The sequence below is a fragment of the Octopus sinensis genome, linkage group LG9 (genome assembly GCF_006345805.1).
Source record: "Octopus sinensis linkage group LG9, ASM634580v1, whole genome shotgun sequence".
NCBI classification, from domain to species: Eukaryota; Metazoa; Mollusca; class Cephalopoda; order Octopoda; family Octopodidae; genus Octopus; species Octopus sinensis.
Genome location: NC_043005.1, coordinates 10,880,170 through 10,899,296, shown reverse-complemented (window position 1 = coordinate 10,899,296; position 19,127 = coordinate 10,880,170). Strand labels below are relative to the sequence as shown.

The 19,127-nt window shown below is 33.4% G+C and overlaps 1 protein-coding gene across 11 annotated transcripts in view; it reads right to left on the bottom strand.

Annotated features, from left to right (window-relative positions):
- LOC115215626 (tyrosine-protein phosphatase Lar) overlaps positions 1–19,127 on the bottom strand; it is a 535,158-nt gene that overhangs the window by 59,935 nt on the left and 456,096 nt on the right. For all 11 annotated transcript variants that reach the window (XM_036505764.1, XM_036505770.1, XM_036505766.1 and 8 more), the window contains one exon: positions 2,695–2,979. In XM_036505764.1, the coding sequence (XP_036361657.1) occupies positions 2,695–2,979 (285 nt within the window). The remainder of the gene's footprint in view (positions 1–2,694; positions 2,980–19,127) is intronic.

Genomic DNA, 19,127 nt, shown 5'->3' with positions numbered 1-19,127 from the left:
ATAATAACAGTGAATGAGCCCTAGGCTTGCTATAAGACAAATACATGATGATGATGATGATGATTGTAATAAGCAAAAAAATAAATGAATAAATAAAATAAATAATGATTAACGTTGGCATTACTGAAAATGTGAAAAGTGTAATGAGAATGGTGGCAGTGCATAACTGGAACGAATAACAATAATAGCTTCACGGCTTACAGTCTACATGGACAGTGTTTCATATGGAAAAATAAACAAGTTGAATTACAAGGCACAACTTCAAAATGAAAAGAGACAACAACATGGTTTGGTTATCATGGTATCTAAATGAGCTGATGTGCTGGTACCAAGTTATGGATGATTATGGATGGATGGAAGCACTCCGTCGGTTACGACGATGAGGGTTCCGGTTGATCCGATCAACGGAACAGCCTGCTTGTGAAATTAACGTGTAAGTGGCTGAGCACTCCACAGACACGTGTACCCTTAACGTAGTTCTCGGGGATATTCAGCGTGACACAGAGAGTGACAAGGCCAGCCCTTTGAAATACAGGTACAACAGAAACAGGAAGTAAGAGTGAGAGAAAGTTGTGGTGAAAGAGTACAGCAGGGATTGCCACCACCTTCTGCCGGAGCCTCGTGGAGCTTTTTAGGTGTTTTCGCTCAATAAACACTCACAACGCCCGGTCTGGGAATCGAAAGCGCGATCCTACGACCGCGAGTCCGCTGCCCTAACCACCGGGCCATTGCACCTCCCGGATGATTATACAATAGGTTACAATATGAACTTTGAAATATTGTTTGGAAAACTTTAATGAACTAATATATATATATAATTTTTAACAGAGGCAAGGAAAATGTAATTCAACTTGTATGAACTTTTTCCATTGTAACAAAAAAAAAAAAAGAATAATTAGGCAACAATGACATCACAAAATGATTGGGAGATTAATGAATACATAAGCAAGATATGTGTGTGTGAAAAATATATACTGTGAATATACATATATATATATACATATATATATATATATATATATAATATATATATATATATATATAATATATATATATATATATTATATATATATATATATATATATATATGTAATATTTGCAAAATAAGAGTAAAATAATAACGATACTACTTCTACTACTGTAGCTAATAATAAGTGAAGATAAATAAAATAAAATAAAATAAAAGGCAGTAGGATAAATATAGAAAAACTACCTAAATACAGAGGTTGAGAAATGATAATAGTGATGGGCGGTATAGTGGTGGTAATAATAATAACAAAGAGCACCAAAAAAAAAAAAAAAGATAAATAAAAAGGGTATATGATGGAGAATGAAAGCAGAAGGTGCAAAAGGGGGTATGGACCCTGAATTTCTGGAGGTGGAAAAAAAAAAAAATACAGAAGCTTCTATTTAATGAAACAGAAGCATTGTTTTATTCGGTCTTTTAGAAGACGGATAATGAGGATTACAGTTGATATTGAAATTTACCAACTGGTTTGGAGGGTCAGGGTCAAAGAAATGGATGTGACAATATGGCATTTGCATTATAATTTCATTTCTCTCTTGTGTGTGTGTATTAAGTTGAGTCCACGGCGAAAGAGAGCCAATTGGAATAATAGAAAACGGCATACTTTTGCCAAAATTATCTTAATATATGTATTTAAATTCAAGGGCAAAAAGAGGGTAAAACAACTGATTTGAACATTATTATTATTATAATATATATATTTAAATAACCAATCTGATTAAATTAATGTATTTGTAAAAATAAATAAATAAAATAAACCACTTTTATTACCCTGAGACTATATCATCAAGTAATCAAACTGTATGGTTTGAAAACATAATTCAATTTTTTTTAAAAATCAGTTCTTAAATTTATTAACAGTTCTGGTAGTAATTAGTCAATCTGGCTTAATGAGATGAGATACCTTCAAAACACATCAATAATTCATTACCTATACTTTCAGTTAAACACTTTGGGGCAAACATTTAGTTCAGTTCTCATTACACTGAGAACCCTATTTATTTAAATAAATTATATATCTACCCTAAAAGCCTCCTATAATTCTAAGATTTTCCAAAGAAAGCCTTTTCTTTCTTCAAGCCATGTTCATAAGTGTTATTCTAAGCTTTAAGTATTATAGTTTATATTTAGTTTGATATTCTACGTATTTTGAACATGATTTAATTCCTAATTTCTACCAAATAAATACCATTCAAACGTTTTAAATTTGATCTGTTTTTCTTTTTTGTTTTCTTTTTTCAAATTTTTTTTTTTCCTCTGCTTATTAATACATTTATAATTGCAAATACAATACAAGGATGATCCAATATCTCCATATTTTGTTCCAAAAAAACAAAACAAAATATAGCATTTTTTCTTTCTTTCTCTTTTGAAATGGCTGATAGCACTTGGTGGAACAAAAAAAAAAATGGAAATCTCTCCCACCCCCATCACCAAATACCTGTAGAGAGACATTAGTTAAAGAACTGAAATAAAAGCAAAACAAAATAGATTATATGTGTTTATCAGGAATGGCGTTTGTTTTATACAGCAAATAAACTCTGAAAAGCAAGGAGATTCAATGATAATCTTCGAGACACCTGAGAAGGAAATGGAAAATTTTAACAGAAATACATAAAATAGCAGTCTTTGAATATTTTGAATAAAGAAAATGGAAAGCAACTTACCGAACTGAGGTGTTCTAACTTGAATTGTTGGGGTACGTGCTCCTTCTCCACGTAAGGATTTTGCTGATACTTGAACGTGGTATACTGTATCGGGTGTAAGATCAACTAAACGGTAACTTACTACAGGCGGTTTAATACTTATGTGAACATTCTGGCGGTAGTGGGAATCGTTATAATATAGCTCGTAGCTCTCGATATTATCCATTGCATCTGGTCGATCCCAAGTCACATGTACAGTATTTGCAGACTCTGCAAGAGCCTGGAGATTTTTCGGCTGTTGGGGGACTATAACAAAGAATGTAAAATAAAAAAATAAAAAAAAATAATAATGATTAGATAATGGAAATTTTTTAAAGAAAATGATTTTGCTGTTGAAAAGACAAATATTATGACATAACTATGAATTATTGGGAAATTACACAAGTCCACAGCATCTTTCTATTGACGAGAGTACACTAAACTTTGGTGCCAGCTGAGAAGCTAAATAATCAAGATTATCAACCAAGAGAAAATGTCGACAATACTTGTTTAGTGTAGTCACATATTAAATGTTCAGCAACTGAATGTGTGGCTAATCCACACACAAGTCATCAACATTTACAGCGAAGATGAACACCAAAGAGCCAGATAATTCCAAACTATTTCCCTGTCTATACACAGGTTTATACACAGCACAAATGGAACTAAAAAATCATACTATCATTATTTAAATCATAATAAATCTTATATGGATTACTATAATTATTTCATTCAGCTAAGCTAGATAGATGCTCCAAATATTAAAAGGAAACAAAAGACATTAAGCCAAGCTATCTAAGGATTTGTGTATATGTAAGAGAGAAAGTTGAAAAAAAAAAAGAAGAGGATAAAAGAGAGGGAAAAAGAAATGAGAGAGAAGAAAAAGGAAACTGCAGCTAGATGTAAATAAATATACTAGAAGTTGTCTATTATCTAAATATCAAGACTTCTAAAAAAAAGTTTATTATTTTCAATTTTTATTTCAGTCTCGTAATTATGTCATAATTTTACTAAACAGTTTTAATAAACACAGAAAGTTTATCTTTTTAAAGTGTCGAAAGATAATTATCTTGTAAATATCCAGATTCAGTATTTCTATAAATACATATATTCAAAGATATAAAAGAATAAAAAAAACATCTTTGATAATAGGAAAAAAAAGTAAAAGCTTGATGTAATAAGAAACTACATTTACTGTACTCTTCTTAATTATTAAGACATCACTTATCAATTTTAATCATTTATGCATATTAACTGTTCCCTAAAGAGATGTGATGAGTTTTCCTATATTCGGTGATGAATTTCACTTGTTAGTTACAAAGTCTGCCTCATAATAGTTTTTATACCAAGATAATTCAGCAGCAGAACTGACTTTATCCACATAGAGATCAACAAACTATTTACTCATCTACTTTTATTTGTTCATTATTTTCCCTTATGTCTTTTTCTGCCATAGAAAGGCAGATTCCAAGACATTCATGCAGTAACCCCAACATTAGTGGGAGAAAGAGGGAAAGTTATCCTCAGACTAGAGCCCCTATATTTGCATTAAATATTCTTATACACTAAAGGATTTCCCCACATATTATTATTACTGTAGAAATTTTCAAAAGAACACTTAATAAGCTTTTTTCACCTGCCCAAAGTCTTCAACTTAATCACTCATCTCAGTTAGATTTTAGTCCTGTACTTAGTAAATACAGTAGATATATTTGAATAGTTGTGGTGTTGAGTAAGAGTATTTAGACCATCTTCATATTATCATCAACATCATTACTAGCATTATAATAATATTGTAGAAGCACCATCCGCTCGCGTCCGTTGCCAGCCTCGCCTGGCCCCCGTGCCGGTGGCACGTAAAAGCACCCTCCGTTTGTGTCCGTTGCCAGCCTCACCTGGCCCCCGTGCTGGTAGCACGTAAAAGCACCATCCGTTCGTGGCCGTTTGCCAGCTGCGGGTGGCACGTAAAAAGCACCCTCACGGAGTGGTTGGCGTTAGGAAGGGCATCCAGCCGTAGAAACACTGCCAGATCTGACTGGGCCTGATGCAGCCTTCCGGCTTCACAGACCCCAGTTGAACCGTCCAGCCCATGCTAGCATGGAAAACGGACGCTAAATGATGATGATGATGATGTATATAAAAACTGTTACTATAGCAATAGTATGGCTTCTAATGGACTAGAAGGCCTCTGTGGAATTAAAAAGCTTAAATTATTTACATGAAAACTGAAATAGCACTGATGTATGAGGAACTAAAGGACAGCCAACTTTTGGAGGCCATTGCAGATGAAGGTTGTTGGATAAATCTGATATCAAGCATTTATTTATCATCTCTCAGCTAAAGGCACCCAATGGCTATCTGGTGGTGTAAACCAGGCAATGGGATAAATCTGCCATAAAGGGCATCCACAGGGTTTCCATTTATCCTATTTTACTAACAAGGCCTTGAGTTGATTTGTCCATCAAAAAATATAGTACATAAAATAAGAAAATAATAACAATTTCAAATTTTGGCACAAGGCCAGCAATTTTAGGGTGGAGGGTAAGTTGATTACATTAACCCCAGTCCTCAACTGCTACTTATTTTATTGGCCCTGAAAGTATGAAAGGCAAAGTCAACCTCAACAGAATTTGAACTCAGAATGTAAATTTGAATGAAATGAGTAATAATAATGATAATATTAATATTACAGTATAAGAAAAACAATCTAAGGAAATTAATGATGGACACTGCTTTCATACTGAAACAACAAGTCACATCAGATGTTATAATTTGGAGAATTCTGCACCCTAAAAGAGGATAAAACCACTGAACTACACTGATGCCATTGGCAGAAACGTACAATGTGAAATTAAGGACCTCACAAACTAATAAAGAAAATCCTAGCACATCTTGGTTGCAGCTCCTTAAAGAAGAAAATACACAAAGCAATTAAGTCCACCACGAAAACTTATTTTATTTATGAAGATAATTTATAGCTGATTTACATTTAATTTTATTGCACAGTAAAGAGCAATTTGTTCAAGGTATGGAGAGCCATTCTTGAATTCTTTTAAGATAATTTAGACATTTGTGCATCATCCATCTTGGCTTACCTACCAAATATTCAAACTACTACTAGTCTCTTAAAACTTTTATTAATTTATATTTTACGCTAAAATTTGATTAATTCTAAACAAACTGCAGATATTGGAAATGAAATTAGACAAATTTAATAAAACTAACTATTGCTAATGCTGAGCTATTACAATAAAATAATTGATAATAGCAAAATTGCTCAGGTACAATACAGCAACACTATACACTTTAGATACAATGATAGTTTATATGTACAATTCTTCATTTTCTCCTCCAATTTCATTTACAGTTAAAGATATCATTCATTTACAATGAACTTCTTTAGCTAGTTAATAATAATAATAATTTAAAACATGTTTTTTAAATTGAACATTAGTAGATGCTGTGGAAAATCATAGATGCATTCTTCTAAATAATGATAATAATTAAAGTAAAATGATAATAATAATGAATCAATCAATGAATGAATATAAAAAGATACATTGATGAAACATGTCTTCATAATATTTTAACAATATTTCATTCAATGTTATCTGATTCTTCAAAACTACAATTTAATGTTTCCATGGGAATGTTTTGAATTTCTCTCAACTACTGTGAGATTTTATATATTTATACCTTCATTTTTTTAATCACATAATTATTATGCAAGATTTTGTTTCATCAAAGTAATAATAAACTATCAATGGCTGTTCTAATAAAAAACAAAGGAACAAGTGACATCTCAGTGAAAATAAAATATAAAATGTACCACGTTTTGCTTTTTATCCTTTTCTACTTTCATCAAAAGGAGAAAAATATATTTTTTCCTCACTCTGCTGGATAAGTGCAATATAGAGAGTTATATATAATTGAATGAATGCCACTTTATCCAGCTTCTTCTGATGGTAAACACTCAACTAAGATATTAGCATTTTAATAAAGTGTAATAATTATAAAAAATCATGACAATGTTCTTTACCAGACTCTACAGGATAATTTCTATAGCGAAACCTTGAGAAAGGTTTCTTTCTGTACAAGAGGAAAAATATGACTAAACAAAGAATAGAGAAATACTGTGAGTCTTCTGGGATGTGTTACACAAGAACAGAAATTGTACATTCACACACTTATCATAGTACACGATGGTACATACCCACACATACACATACATAATATAATTCAGTATTTCTTGTACACAGAGGTAATGGGGATTTGAATGTTCCTTTCAGAAAGCAACTAATCAATCAAAAGACACACACATAGACACACACACTGCTCCATTTTTACTTTTACCTAACTCACGTATCTTGGATATTCTACTTAACCGTGAATTGTGGCCATTATTACATATATAAATATATCTATATCTATATCTATATATATATATATATATATACTTATGTAATTATGATATTGGACACAAGCATCTCATAGTGGGGCAAAGGAAATATAACTTGGAGATGATTTGGTACTTCTTATATGGATTAAACAGCTTAACCATACAGGATGAATATTCACATCAAACAACACTGCTCTTCCAAGAATGCTAACACAGCCTTATTCTTGAATTTAGTCCACTATTTATTTGAGATTTATTTTAACTAATATTTGGAAAGAGATGAAAATAAAATAAAACAGTATATCCTAGTCAATACAAAATTCATTTGCATACGTTGTTGTTGTTGTTATTATTATTATTATTATTATTATTATTATTATTATTATTAAATAGTCTAAACAAAGCAGCATTTTTACTTTTATTTTATTTACTTTGTCTTCTTTTGATAGAGACTATCATACTTTATGAAAAAGGCTACTTTTAATGTTTGAAACTATCTCTGTCATCTTTGTATACATAAATATATACACACATACTTTGAATTATTGTTGTTGTCTTGAACAGATGCAAAAGAAATATTAGTTCAGCTTTGAAATAGTCATTTCTTTTAAGAAGATGCGAAAGATTTTGCAATTTGGAATATGTCTCCTACTTGAAAAGCTAACCCTCTCAGTTTAGCTAAATATTCCGCTCTACACCCAAGACATCAAATAAAAAAAATAATAAATAAAGTATGAAAATACCTACTAGAATGAAAACATATATAATATATTATATATATATATATAAATATATACATACATATATATGAATATATATGAAGATAAGGAAGCCATCTGTAATGGCAACTGTTGATGAAACTTTATGAGATATGTGAGAAAAACAATAGTAGATTAAAAGGTTCTTTTTTAATTTAAAAAGTGGTTTTTCAGGCATTTGCTTGTCTTAATTGTTATTTGCAATTAACATTATTTAAAATAATATTTTGGTGTACTAGTAAGAAAGTAGACTCAAAATGTATAAAGTGGGCACAAGTGCATTGGAACTGAAAGGGTGCATTGCAGTTACATTTGAGTGTACTTATACAAACTTTTTCCTTTATCTTACTGGATTTACTTTCTTATTCACTTAAGTTTTGATTTGGGTGACATCTTGTGCTTGCTTAATACTTTAATTAGTAATTAAATATTAACATTTGCATCAATTATTAAACAAAATACAGACAACTGAAAACACTTGCATGTGTGTACTGGAATGGAAAAAATAATTATAAATAATTAAAAGTTAAAAAAAAGAAAAAATTTTGTGTCCCACCCTTTTTAAGAAGTAATATTTATTATATATCAGTAGATTATGACTTTTCCTTAATTCGTCAAAAATAATAAATAAAATTAAATAGAAAGGAGTCAAAAAATTATAACAATTAAATTTCAAGTGACATCGTCATTCTTGTCTGTTGATAAAAAAACAAAAGGAAAAAATGAAGGAAAAAGAACCAAAAAAAAAAATTGAGAAAATAGTTTGCAAAAAAAAAAAAATCTTTGAAACTAAAAAGAAAAACAAAAGAAAAAAGTTTTAATAGAAGAAAAGGAAAATAGTTATAAGAAATGAAAACAAAGACAGAAATAGAGTAAGGAAAAACTAAAATGTCATATATATATATATATATATATACATACAGACACATATATATATATATATATATATATATACACACACACACACACTCACATATGTATATATGTGGTGTATATGTATATGAGCATATGCATATATATATATATATATATATATACACACACACATACACATATATACACTCTTAATCGCACATATATGCACATATACAGACACATGTATGTGTATATATATTATGTATCCATACACATGTATGTGTGAAAATATATATATATACATATATAAACATATATATATATGTTTATACGAATGTTATATACATATATGTGTGTAATTATATATAAAATGAAGACTCAAAATAAATTAAACTATAATTTTGAAAACAAAATTGTCAAAAGTTGCGTCATTAAAGAAAAGGAAAAGAGTGTTAAAATAAAGTAAAATTATTTGGTCGATTTGTTTTCTTTTTTTTAAAGTCACTATGTAAAACTGGCAGTGAACCAAAATACCTACCAAAGTGTATTGACCCAATAAACACAAAAAATGGTGCATCAGTTCTTTTCTTCTTTTGAGCTCAATATATATATATACATATATATATATATATGTACATATATATGCACACACACATATATACATATATATATATATATATACACACACATACATACATGTGTGTATATATATATTTTTTGTGTCACTTGTTAGCATTTAAATCTATTGAGCTGACCTTTATGTCAATAAAAAAAAAAAAAAAAGAGATTACACTATTTCGTAGCAGTCTAGACACTGGGCAACTAATGCAACATGTTTTTAAAATATTTATAGTAGCAGCAGCAACAGCAAGAAGACCGCTGCGATGGTCTTCCGTGTTTGGCAGAGCAGAGCGCTAGCTAGGAAGATACCAGCTGCAACCCATAGCCGCGCAACAACGCAGCAAGCGGGGCAAGAAGTACACTCAAATAGTACAGCTATAAACATAGTAAACAGCAGAATTTATGAGACAGAAGAAACCTAGTTTCAAAAGCAAGTTTAAGTTAGCAATATGAAATATACTTAGAATTAATTAAATACATACAGTGTGGGACTCACATTAAATTACATGTTTATAGGAGGAGTTGGCTGAGAGGAGGCCTATTTATTAATGGATATGAAGGTTATAAATACTACCTTATATTTAAAATGTATGCAAACACACTGTAACTACAACTTAGCTTAAAATCTCATGTGAATATTTGTGTTTGTGTACAGATATGCATGTAACTATGCATATGCATGTGTGTGTGAATGTGTGTGTGTATGTATGTGTACATGTGTGTGTGTGTATATATATATATATATATATATATATAAATATATATATAAATAAAATACATATATGCACACACACCGGCATGCACATACATAAATGTACATATATATAATACATATATACACATATATATATATGTATGTATAACTGCAGATATACATATAAAGATGTAAATATAAGCCTATATGAATAATAGAATGTATATGTGTATCTGCAGATGTCTATGTATAAAGGAATATATAATTTTACATAACTACACACACACAACACACTTTTTTTTTTTAACAAACAGTAACCTTTCATTTTAAAGAGGTCTTTCTCTAAAAATTTAAGTTTAGGAACATATTTTAGAAAATATTACTACATGCTAAGACGCAAAAAAAAAAAAGTGCATGTTTGTGTCTGTGTGTACATGGATACACACACACCCACACATACACAAATATGTGTTACATAACTAATAAGTGAAAATATAATTACTAGGGTAAATAATTTTGAAAATATTGCAGCTAGTTTCAGCAAGAGAATTATATTAACTAATTATATATCTATTTACAATTGTTTATTATAATTATAATTATTATTATGATCATCATCATTATCATTACTATGACACTAAACTTTAATCACACTTGTAGTTTAAATAGTTGTTTAAAGAAGAAAAATATCGAAGACATTTGAAAATCTCTTATATTTTCTTCCAGATTATTTGATATAGTTTTAACATTGTTTTAGTATTGTCAAATATACACATATATACTAATATATTTAGAATGTTCAGACTAGACAATTTAAGGGGCCTTCTAACTACATTAATGTTAAATGCAAGAATCTCAACACTCAAAGTAAATTATATACACACAATATATATACACAGACATACATACACACGCGCGCATATGTGTATATATATATAAACACATATAAATTTATAAAATGGTTAGAACTTGATGAAAATGGTACAACTTTTTGTGCTTCCAAACAACACACATATACACATGAACACATACATACATTTTATACACAGTTGCTGTTTATTTAGCTGTTTACTTGGGAAAATTTATTTAATGCTAAACTGGTTGTTCTGAATGAAATGTTAGTTACTACTGCACAAAACATGGAAGCCAGTGTATTATATACCAGAAGTAAAGTTTAGGGAGAAAAGGAGAGATTAGAAAAAAAAAATTGGGGTGTGGGGCAAAATAAATTGCTAAATTCAACTGAGATGTAACTTTGAACAGCGCAATAAACGCAAGAATACATAATGCATGCTTCTGTATTGAGACAATGGCTAGTTAAAAGGAAAACAACAAAAACAAAAAAAGAAACTAACAAAAAACACAAAAACATCAAAAACGAACAAACAAACAAAACAAGCAGACACCAACACATTGTTCCAATTTATGAATCAAATTAAAAGAACAGACCGTTTGACCAACTGACCAACCGAGAACATAATGAATGAAATAACAGCCAAATCCTTCTGAAATTGCACCCTGTTCTGCCAACAGAAATGCCGTATATCACCATTAATTATAGGTTTTGTGCAGCAGTGATCCACCGTTATGCCTATCAAAGTTAATGTCTGCTATAGCTGATATTACAAGAAAACTAATGCCACTGGATTTATACTGTCATCTGTTGTTAATGTGCGCAAAGCACAACAGATATCCTTTTAGGATTCTCAGTCGTAGTCTGTTGTTTGAACAAGCCTGCGAAACACTTGATTAAATCAATACCACAATTTTACTTCATTGACCCTGGATGGATGAAAAGTAAAAATGTCCATGGCAAGATTTGAAATGAGAATGAAATGGTCTATCACTAAATACCTATTTCTTTATTACCCACAAGGGGCTAAACACAGAGGGAACAAACAAGGACAGACATAAGTATAAAGTCGATTACATCGACCCCAGTTCGTAACTGGTACTTAATTTATCGACCCCGAAAGGATGAAAGGCAAAGTCGACCTCGGCGGAATTTGAACTCACAACGTAACGCAGACGAAATACCGCTAAGCATTTCCCCCGGCATGCTAACGTTTCTGCCAGCTCGCCGCCTTAAAACTATAACTTAATACCAATACACTCTTTACCTACTGTCTTAAAAAAACAAATAGATATGTTGCATAACGTAATCCTTGATATAGAAAAGCAAACAGATAGGGTGGTCATGGTAGGAATTCCTCTGATCATAATTCTGCTCAGTCAAAGCTGACTTGGGTCTCACCAACAGCTTGAGAAGAAACTTTCCATGTTAGTTAGTTAGTTAGTGAGTTAATTTGGCTCAAAAGCAAATAGCAAGGCCATGTAGGGGGACATGGAGTTAAGTACAGGGTGGTGTTCATGTATAGAGTTCAGGCCACTTGAGGTCCAGGGAGGCTTTGAACAAAGCGGTCGTCGGCATCTTCACCATCTCGTTTGGCAGCTTGTTCCACGGATCCGCAACCCGGACGGAGAAAGCTCCTCTCCTTCGATTGAGATGAAATCGTCGCAGGTAGAGCTTTTCGGAATGACCCCGCAGCCGACGCTCTGGAGCAGGAGTGAAGAACAGCTCTTTCGAGAGGTTACACTTTCCGCTTATGATGTTGTGGGTGAGAATGAGATCACCACGGCGGCGGCGTTTCTCAAGAGAATAAAGGTTGAGCGTCCTCAGCCTTTCTTTGTAGGACAAATTTTTGAGACCATGAACCATGCGGGTAGCCAGCTTCTGGACTCTTTCGAGATGCTGAAACTATTCCCTTCATGAGCCAGTAAGTAAGCTTCTATGTGGTTATAAATAGCTAACTACCTCTCAAACAAAACATCACAGCCTTAAAAAAAAAAGCTAGAAAATGAAGTAATAGACACAGTATGTTTAAAGGTAAAAAAAAAAAAAAACATGATCACAAATGGAATGCCTGTGATTAAAAGTGTACTCATTGATAACAACACAAATGCTTGCAGAAAACTTTATACATTGATGTTGTGTGTTAAAACTGCTTGTCTAAATGTGTATAAATATATACATTCATCATTAAACATCTGTCTTCCATGCTGGCATAGGTTGGATGGTTTAACAAGAGCCGGCCAGGGAGAAGACTGCACCAGGCTACTGTGTCTGTTTTGGCATGATTTTGATGGCTAGGTGCCTTATATATATCATCATCATCATCATCATCATCGTTTAACGTCCGCTTTCCATGCTAGCATGGGTTGGACGGTTCAACTGGGGTCTGGGAAGCCCGAAGGCTGCACCAGGCCAGTCAGATGTGGCAGTGTTTCTACAGCTGGATGCCCTTCCTAACGCCAACCACTCCGAGAGTGTAGTGGGTGATTTTATGTGCCACCGACACAGTGCCAGACGAGGCTGGCAGACGGCCACGCTCGGATGGTGTTTTTTTATGTGCCACCGACACAGGTGCCAGACGAGGCTGGCAGACGACCACGCTCGGATGGTGTTTTTTTATGTGCCACCGACACAGGTGCCAGACGAGGCTGGCAGACGGCCACGCTCGGATGGTGTTTTTTTATGTGCCACACCGACACAGGTGCCAGACGAGGCTGGCAGACGGCCACGCTCGGATGGTGTTTTCTTATGTGTCACCGACACAGTGCTAGACGAGGCTGGCGGACGGCCACGCTCGGATGGTGTTTGTTACGTGCCCTCAGCACGGAGGCCAGTCATTGCGGTACTGGCTACGGTCACGTTCGGATGGTTTTCTTATGTGCCACCGGCACTGGTACCACAAGGATACAAATTCCATTGATGTTCATCTATTTTGATTTGGTTCGATTTGATTTGATACGATTCGATTCTCACTTGCCTCAACAGGTCTTCACAAGTGTCACAATGTCTTGAGTTCGTTGCACTGAAGAGCATAGAATGCATATTCTGCATTGATTGCGAAATCACAGGTGATATGTAACTAAATTCTGTTTTTAAATGACTTGCTTTGAAGTTTTGCATTCAGTACAATTTGTTTATTTTAGTAGTTTTGACTGCAAAAGCCCCTCCTAGCGTGCGGTACCTATGAATAATAGTACCCTCTATATAATATATATATATCGATGGGTGAATGAATTATCCTATGTTTACTGTTAACATGGAAAATTCAATGAACTGTAACCAGAGTGGCAAATTCATGTCAGAATTAATTCTGTTTATCATGTAGGCAGCCATCGTAAATGTTATAATGTCTTGTTGTTGAGAGAGGCTCTCTTTCTTTCCTGATGAAAAGATTGCATCTTACACCGTTTATTCCTTTGGAATAAAACCATGCTGTCTCCGAAACATGATGAAAGTAAAAGAATTTTATTAACATCTTCGTTCAACTCCATTTATTTATTCATCTATATATATATATATATATATATATATTATATAGGTATGACTGTGTGTGTAAAAAGCTTGGTTTACTCATGTTTGGCCAAGAGTTTTCTACTTTGGCTTCAAGTGGACCAAAATCTAAGTGAAATTTGGTTGTTGGAAACTGTATGGAAGTGCATCATATGCATATATTTATATGCCTGTGTGTGTGCACACGTGCACATTTGTCTTCCATGTTTTGTCTGATACCACTTGAACAGCAGTAATATAGGTCTCAAGAGCACAACAATTTTAACACAAAAAGCTCAGAGAAATAAAGTAATTTGAAAACAAGGCGCAGGAGTGGCTGTGTGGTAAGTAGCTTGCTAACCAACCACATGGTTCCGGGTTCAGTCCCACTGCGTAGCATCTTGGGCAAGTGTCTTCTGCTATGGCCCCGGGCCGACCAATGCCTATGTGAGTGGATTTGGTAGACGGAAACTGAAAGAAGCCTGTCATATATATGTATATATATATATATGTGTGTGTGTTTGTGTGTCTGTGTTTGTCCCCCAAGCATTGCTTGACAACCGATGCTGGTGTGTTTACGTCCTCGTCACTTAGCGGTTTAGCAAAAGAGACCGATAGAATAAGTACTGGGCTTACAAAGAATAAGTCCCGGGATCGATTTGCTCGACTAAAGGCGGTGCTCCAGCATGGCTGCAGTCAAATGACTGAAACAAGTAAAAGAGTGTAAAAGAATATGTCAAGAAAGACATCCAGCCAAAGAATACTGACTTGAGAAGTCTTGTTAAACTCATGTCAGAAAGAAAAAAATGCTGGCACAGAAACAATGAAAATGATGGTTATGTATGGCTGGTGACATTACACTAGCATGAAAAACAATTATGCAACAGAAAATAATCAACACTCTTAGGTGGACTGGAAAAAATATTTATTGGAGGTTGTGCCTGAGGGTATCACTACTCATAGTTCATTGTGCCTTATGTATATAAGATCATTTTATGCCAGCTCTTCCATACTATTGTGGAGGAACTACACTCCAATATGGGCTGTACACTGTATCATTGAGTGCTCTGAGAGGTGAGCAAAATTGCTGATGCCATGAAGTCAAGATACCCATAAAATAAAAAATAAAATTTTTAATGTGTATACATGTGTGTGTGTGTGTGTGTGTGTGTGTGTGTGTGTGTGTGTGCATATACGCATATGCTATTACCACTCTCATTGTCATTTTGCAGTTGAATTTTCATGCTTGCATCTGTTAGAGGGTCTTCTCTTGCATAGTATCTCCTGTAACATATTTTATCACCTTCATGAGTTCCAGGTTCTTCAAATCCTCTTTCACCATTTTACAACTTTTCCTTATATCTTCTTTGTCTTCCATCTTTTGTAGATTCCTTCTGCTTGGATTGCTCAGCACTCTCTACTCAACTATCATGAACTGTATGCATATGTCTGCACTAGTAGAGTTTTCTCTCTTAAACGCCTACATCAGGTTCCTTTCATACTCGGCATGAGAGAACCGGGTGAGCTTCATACTCAGCCCATTGTGCTGTCATTTATGCAAACCAACATAAGTCGTGCAGTGGAGCATGTTTATTTCATTTCTTTCCAGTCTTCAGACATCCTTACATTCAATAGCCAAGTCTTTCATGCCACATCACCCTTTATGAGAGGAAATCTACTCGTTAGCAGAGGTAACAGCTCACTGATGTTTTGCATCTTAGTTGTACTCTGAATGCTACAGTTGTGGAATACCCATCACCACCGTAATCGCCAAGGTTACAGAGGATTATCAACTATTTTTAAGATGTTTTCTGAACAGTTGATAAAAATGACTTAATGGGAGCTCTTGCTGTTGTGTGCATGCATACACACCACAACACAAAAGATTATGTTATATGGAGTTTATACTGTTAGTGGGCAGCTGGTCTTATCTTTCGGATGTTCACAGTAAGTGGACATACCTGTGTGTGAGAGAGAGAGAGAGAGAGAGAGAGAATTCTTCCCACAAGAATACTGTAATCCCTTGCCATATCACAGTTTATTATTTAAGCTAATGTCGATTGCTCTGAGGTTTTGTTTTGTATTTACAATAATATTAAGTTAAGTTAAGTTAATTTTTTGGCTCAAAAAGTAAAAAGCAAGGCCATGTAGGGGGACATGGAGTTATGTACAGGGTGGTGTTCATGCAAAGAGTTCAGGCCATTTCTGGTCAAGAGAGACTTTGAACCGAGCGGTCGTCGGCATCTTCACTATCTCGTCCGGCAGCTTATTCCACGGATCCGCAACCCGGACGGAGATAGCCCCTCGCCTTCGATTGAGATGAAATCGTCGGAGATAGAGCTTTTCGGAGAAATTATTAAAATTTTTTAAAATATACAGTACAGTACAGTACTGTTTCTACTTTGCAGATTTTCACCTATCACAGGAGGTTTTGGAACATAACACCTGCGATAGTCAAAGGATCACTGTACTATGGCCATTGGGTTTATTCAGTCACCTGTTGTTAATGTGCATGCAGCAATACAATTGTACTTTTAGGATCCTGTATTTGCAGTCTATTGCTTGAAAGGGCCAGGGAAACACCAAGTGTCATTTGATTAAATGAACACTACTACTTTGCTTCATTGACCCTGGATGGATGTAAAGTAAAGAGGACCCTGGCAGAATTTGAAGTCAGAATGGAAAGGTCTAAAACTAAATACCAACACACTCCTTACCAACTGTTTTCAAAAAAAAAAAAAAGAGACACATTGGATAATGTAGTCCTTCATAAATTATATAAATTTTATAAACATACACACACAAATTTTATATAAAATATATATACATACACACATAATATAGTATCTTTTATAACCATACTCAGTTTTTATTATCTTGAAACATATTTATCAGACCTTTCAGTGACTATGAAAATACATACAAATCATATTAGTCTGTGTTTATCCTCTGAATAAAATCTTCTTTACTCACTAATCTGTTCCAAGACCAGCAAGAACTGAAACAATACAGAAGGGGATTTCAGCCACAAACTGCAATAGGACAAAAAAAAAAAAACCCTGCTTAACATGTCTAGTGTCACAAGCTCTACTATTTCTCAAAAACAAAACTATTAATATATTAGGTAGCTACAACAAACGTAACTCCAAAGAACTGCAGTTACTGAGTTAAAAGAAAAGGTTACACAGTCAGTATTAAGTGGTATAAAACAGATTAAAAACTATAACTTTTATTATGATACCTAATGAGGCATGTATGATATAATGTTAACATCATATATTCCAAAAACTAAAGAAGATCATATTAAAAGTGCAGAAAATAAAATTTCGATTATTAGATGTACACTGCATTTCTGAACTCATTCAAGGCAATGAAAAGGGTTGGTGTCAAGAAGGGTATCCAGTCATAAAACACTATCTCATTATAACCTATCCAATGTAGCTTACATGGAGAAGCAGATGGGAAAATCATGATCATGAATACTACAGAAAAATCATAATACTAATTTCTGTTAAAGACACAATGTCACAAATTGTTGAGGGTACAGTTGGTGAAAATTGACCCTATTTATTGACTAGCACTCTATTTTATCAACCCTGGAAGGAGGAAAAGTAACGCTAAACACAGGCATTTGAACACAAAATGTAAAGTGACATCACATAAAAAGCTATAAGATAATACTGGATTCTGACATAGGTACAATGTCAAACAATGTTACATTGGGAGGTAGATGGTTGATTTAGATTAATCTCAGTATTTCACAAATATGTTTGATCAATTCTAGAAGGATAAAATGAAAAGTTGACCATGGCTGGATTTGAACTTAGATTGTATAAGGCCAAGGTAATTTGTATGACACCTTAAGGATTCTATCGATCCAATACTCATGTAGAAAAATGTAAAACTGAATTCTAAAATAGTCACAAGGACACTATTTTTACTGTTGTTTAGCCCCAAGAAAGATCTGTTTGAGAAAACCTCTGATCAAAAGTATTCCAACAATGACCACCCCATCTTTTTCTTATATACAGAGAACTACACTATCCAACATGTACTTTTTTAAGAGTGAAGAAGGTTTGTTTGCTATTATTTCTAGCAAGCTGAGCAACACCAATTGAGGCTTCTTCAAAGGCCCAAATTAAATCTAGCCCAGTGACTTTATTTTACTGATCCCCACCACCACCAGAAAGGGAACAAAGTTGACTGCAGCTTCAATTGAACTCAGAACATACAGGGATGTCATATATCTATGTATATATTTGTGTAAGGTCATATTTATTAGGAGTGGACAGAGAGAGGGAGAAAGAGGAAGAAAGAGAGAGAGAGCTAAAGTGTAAAATGAAATATAGTAGAACACTTAGTTATCTACGACCAATAAATGTAAATGCAACATGTTGCAAAATGAAAATGAAATTAATGGAATAATCATATTAACTCTTTCGTTACTGATGCTCTGTGTTTCTTTCAATTATTTTAAATATAACAAAGAATTTAGTAAAATAACTTAGTTATCATTAAGCTAGTATTAGGAATATAAATTGCAACTAAGGTTTGGTGGTATATTTTGATGCAAAACTAATGAAAACAAGACATTTGTACTACAGAGCCAGAGCCGGTTTTGGCCGGGTTGGTATCGAAAGGGTTAAACTAGATAAAGATAATAATTTATTTATATGTTTGTGTGTGTGAACAGAAACACACACAAATACATTGGAGGAATCCATTAGTCGCACGAGATCACGGATC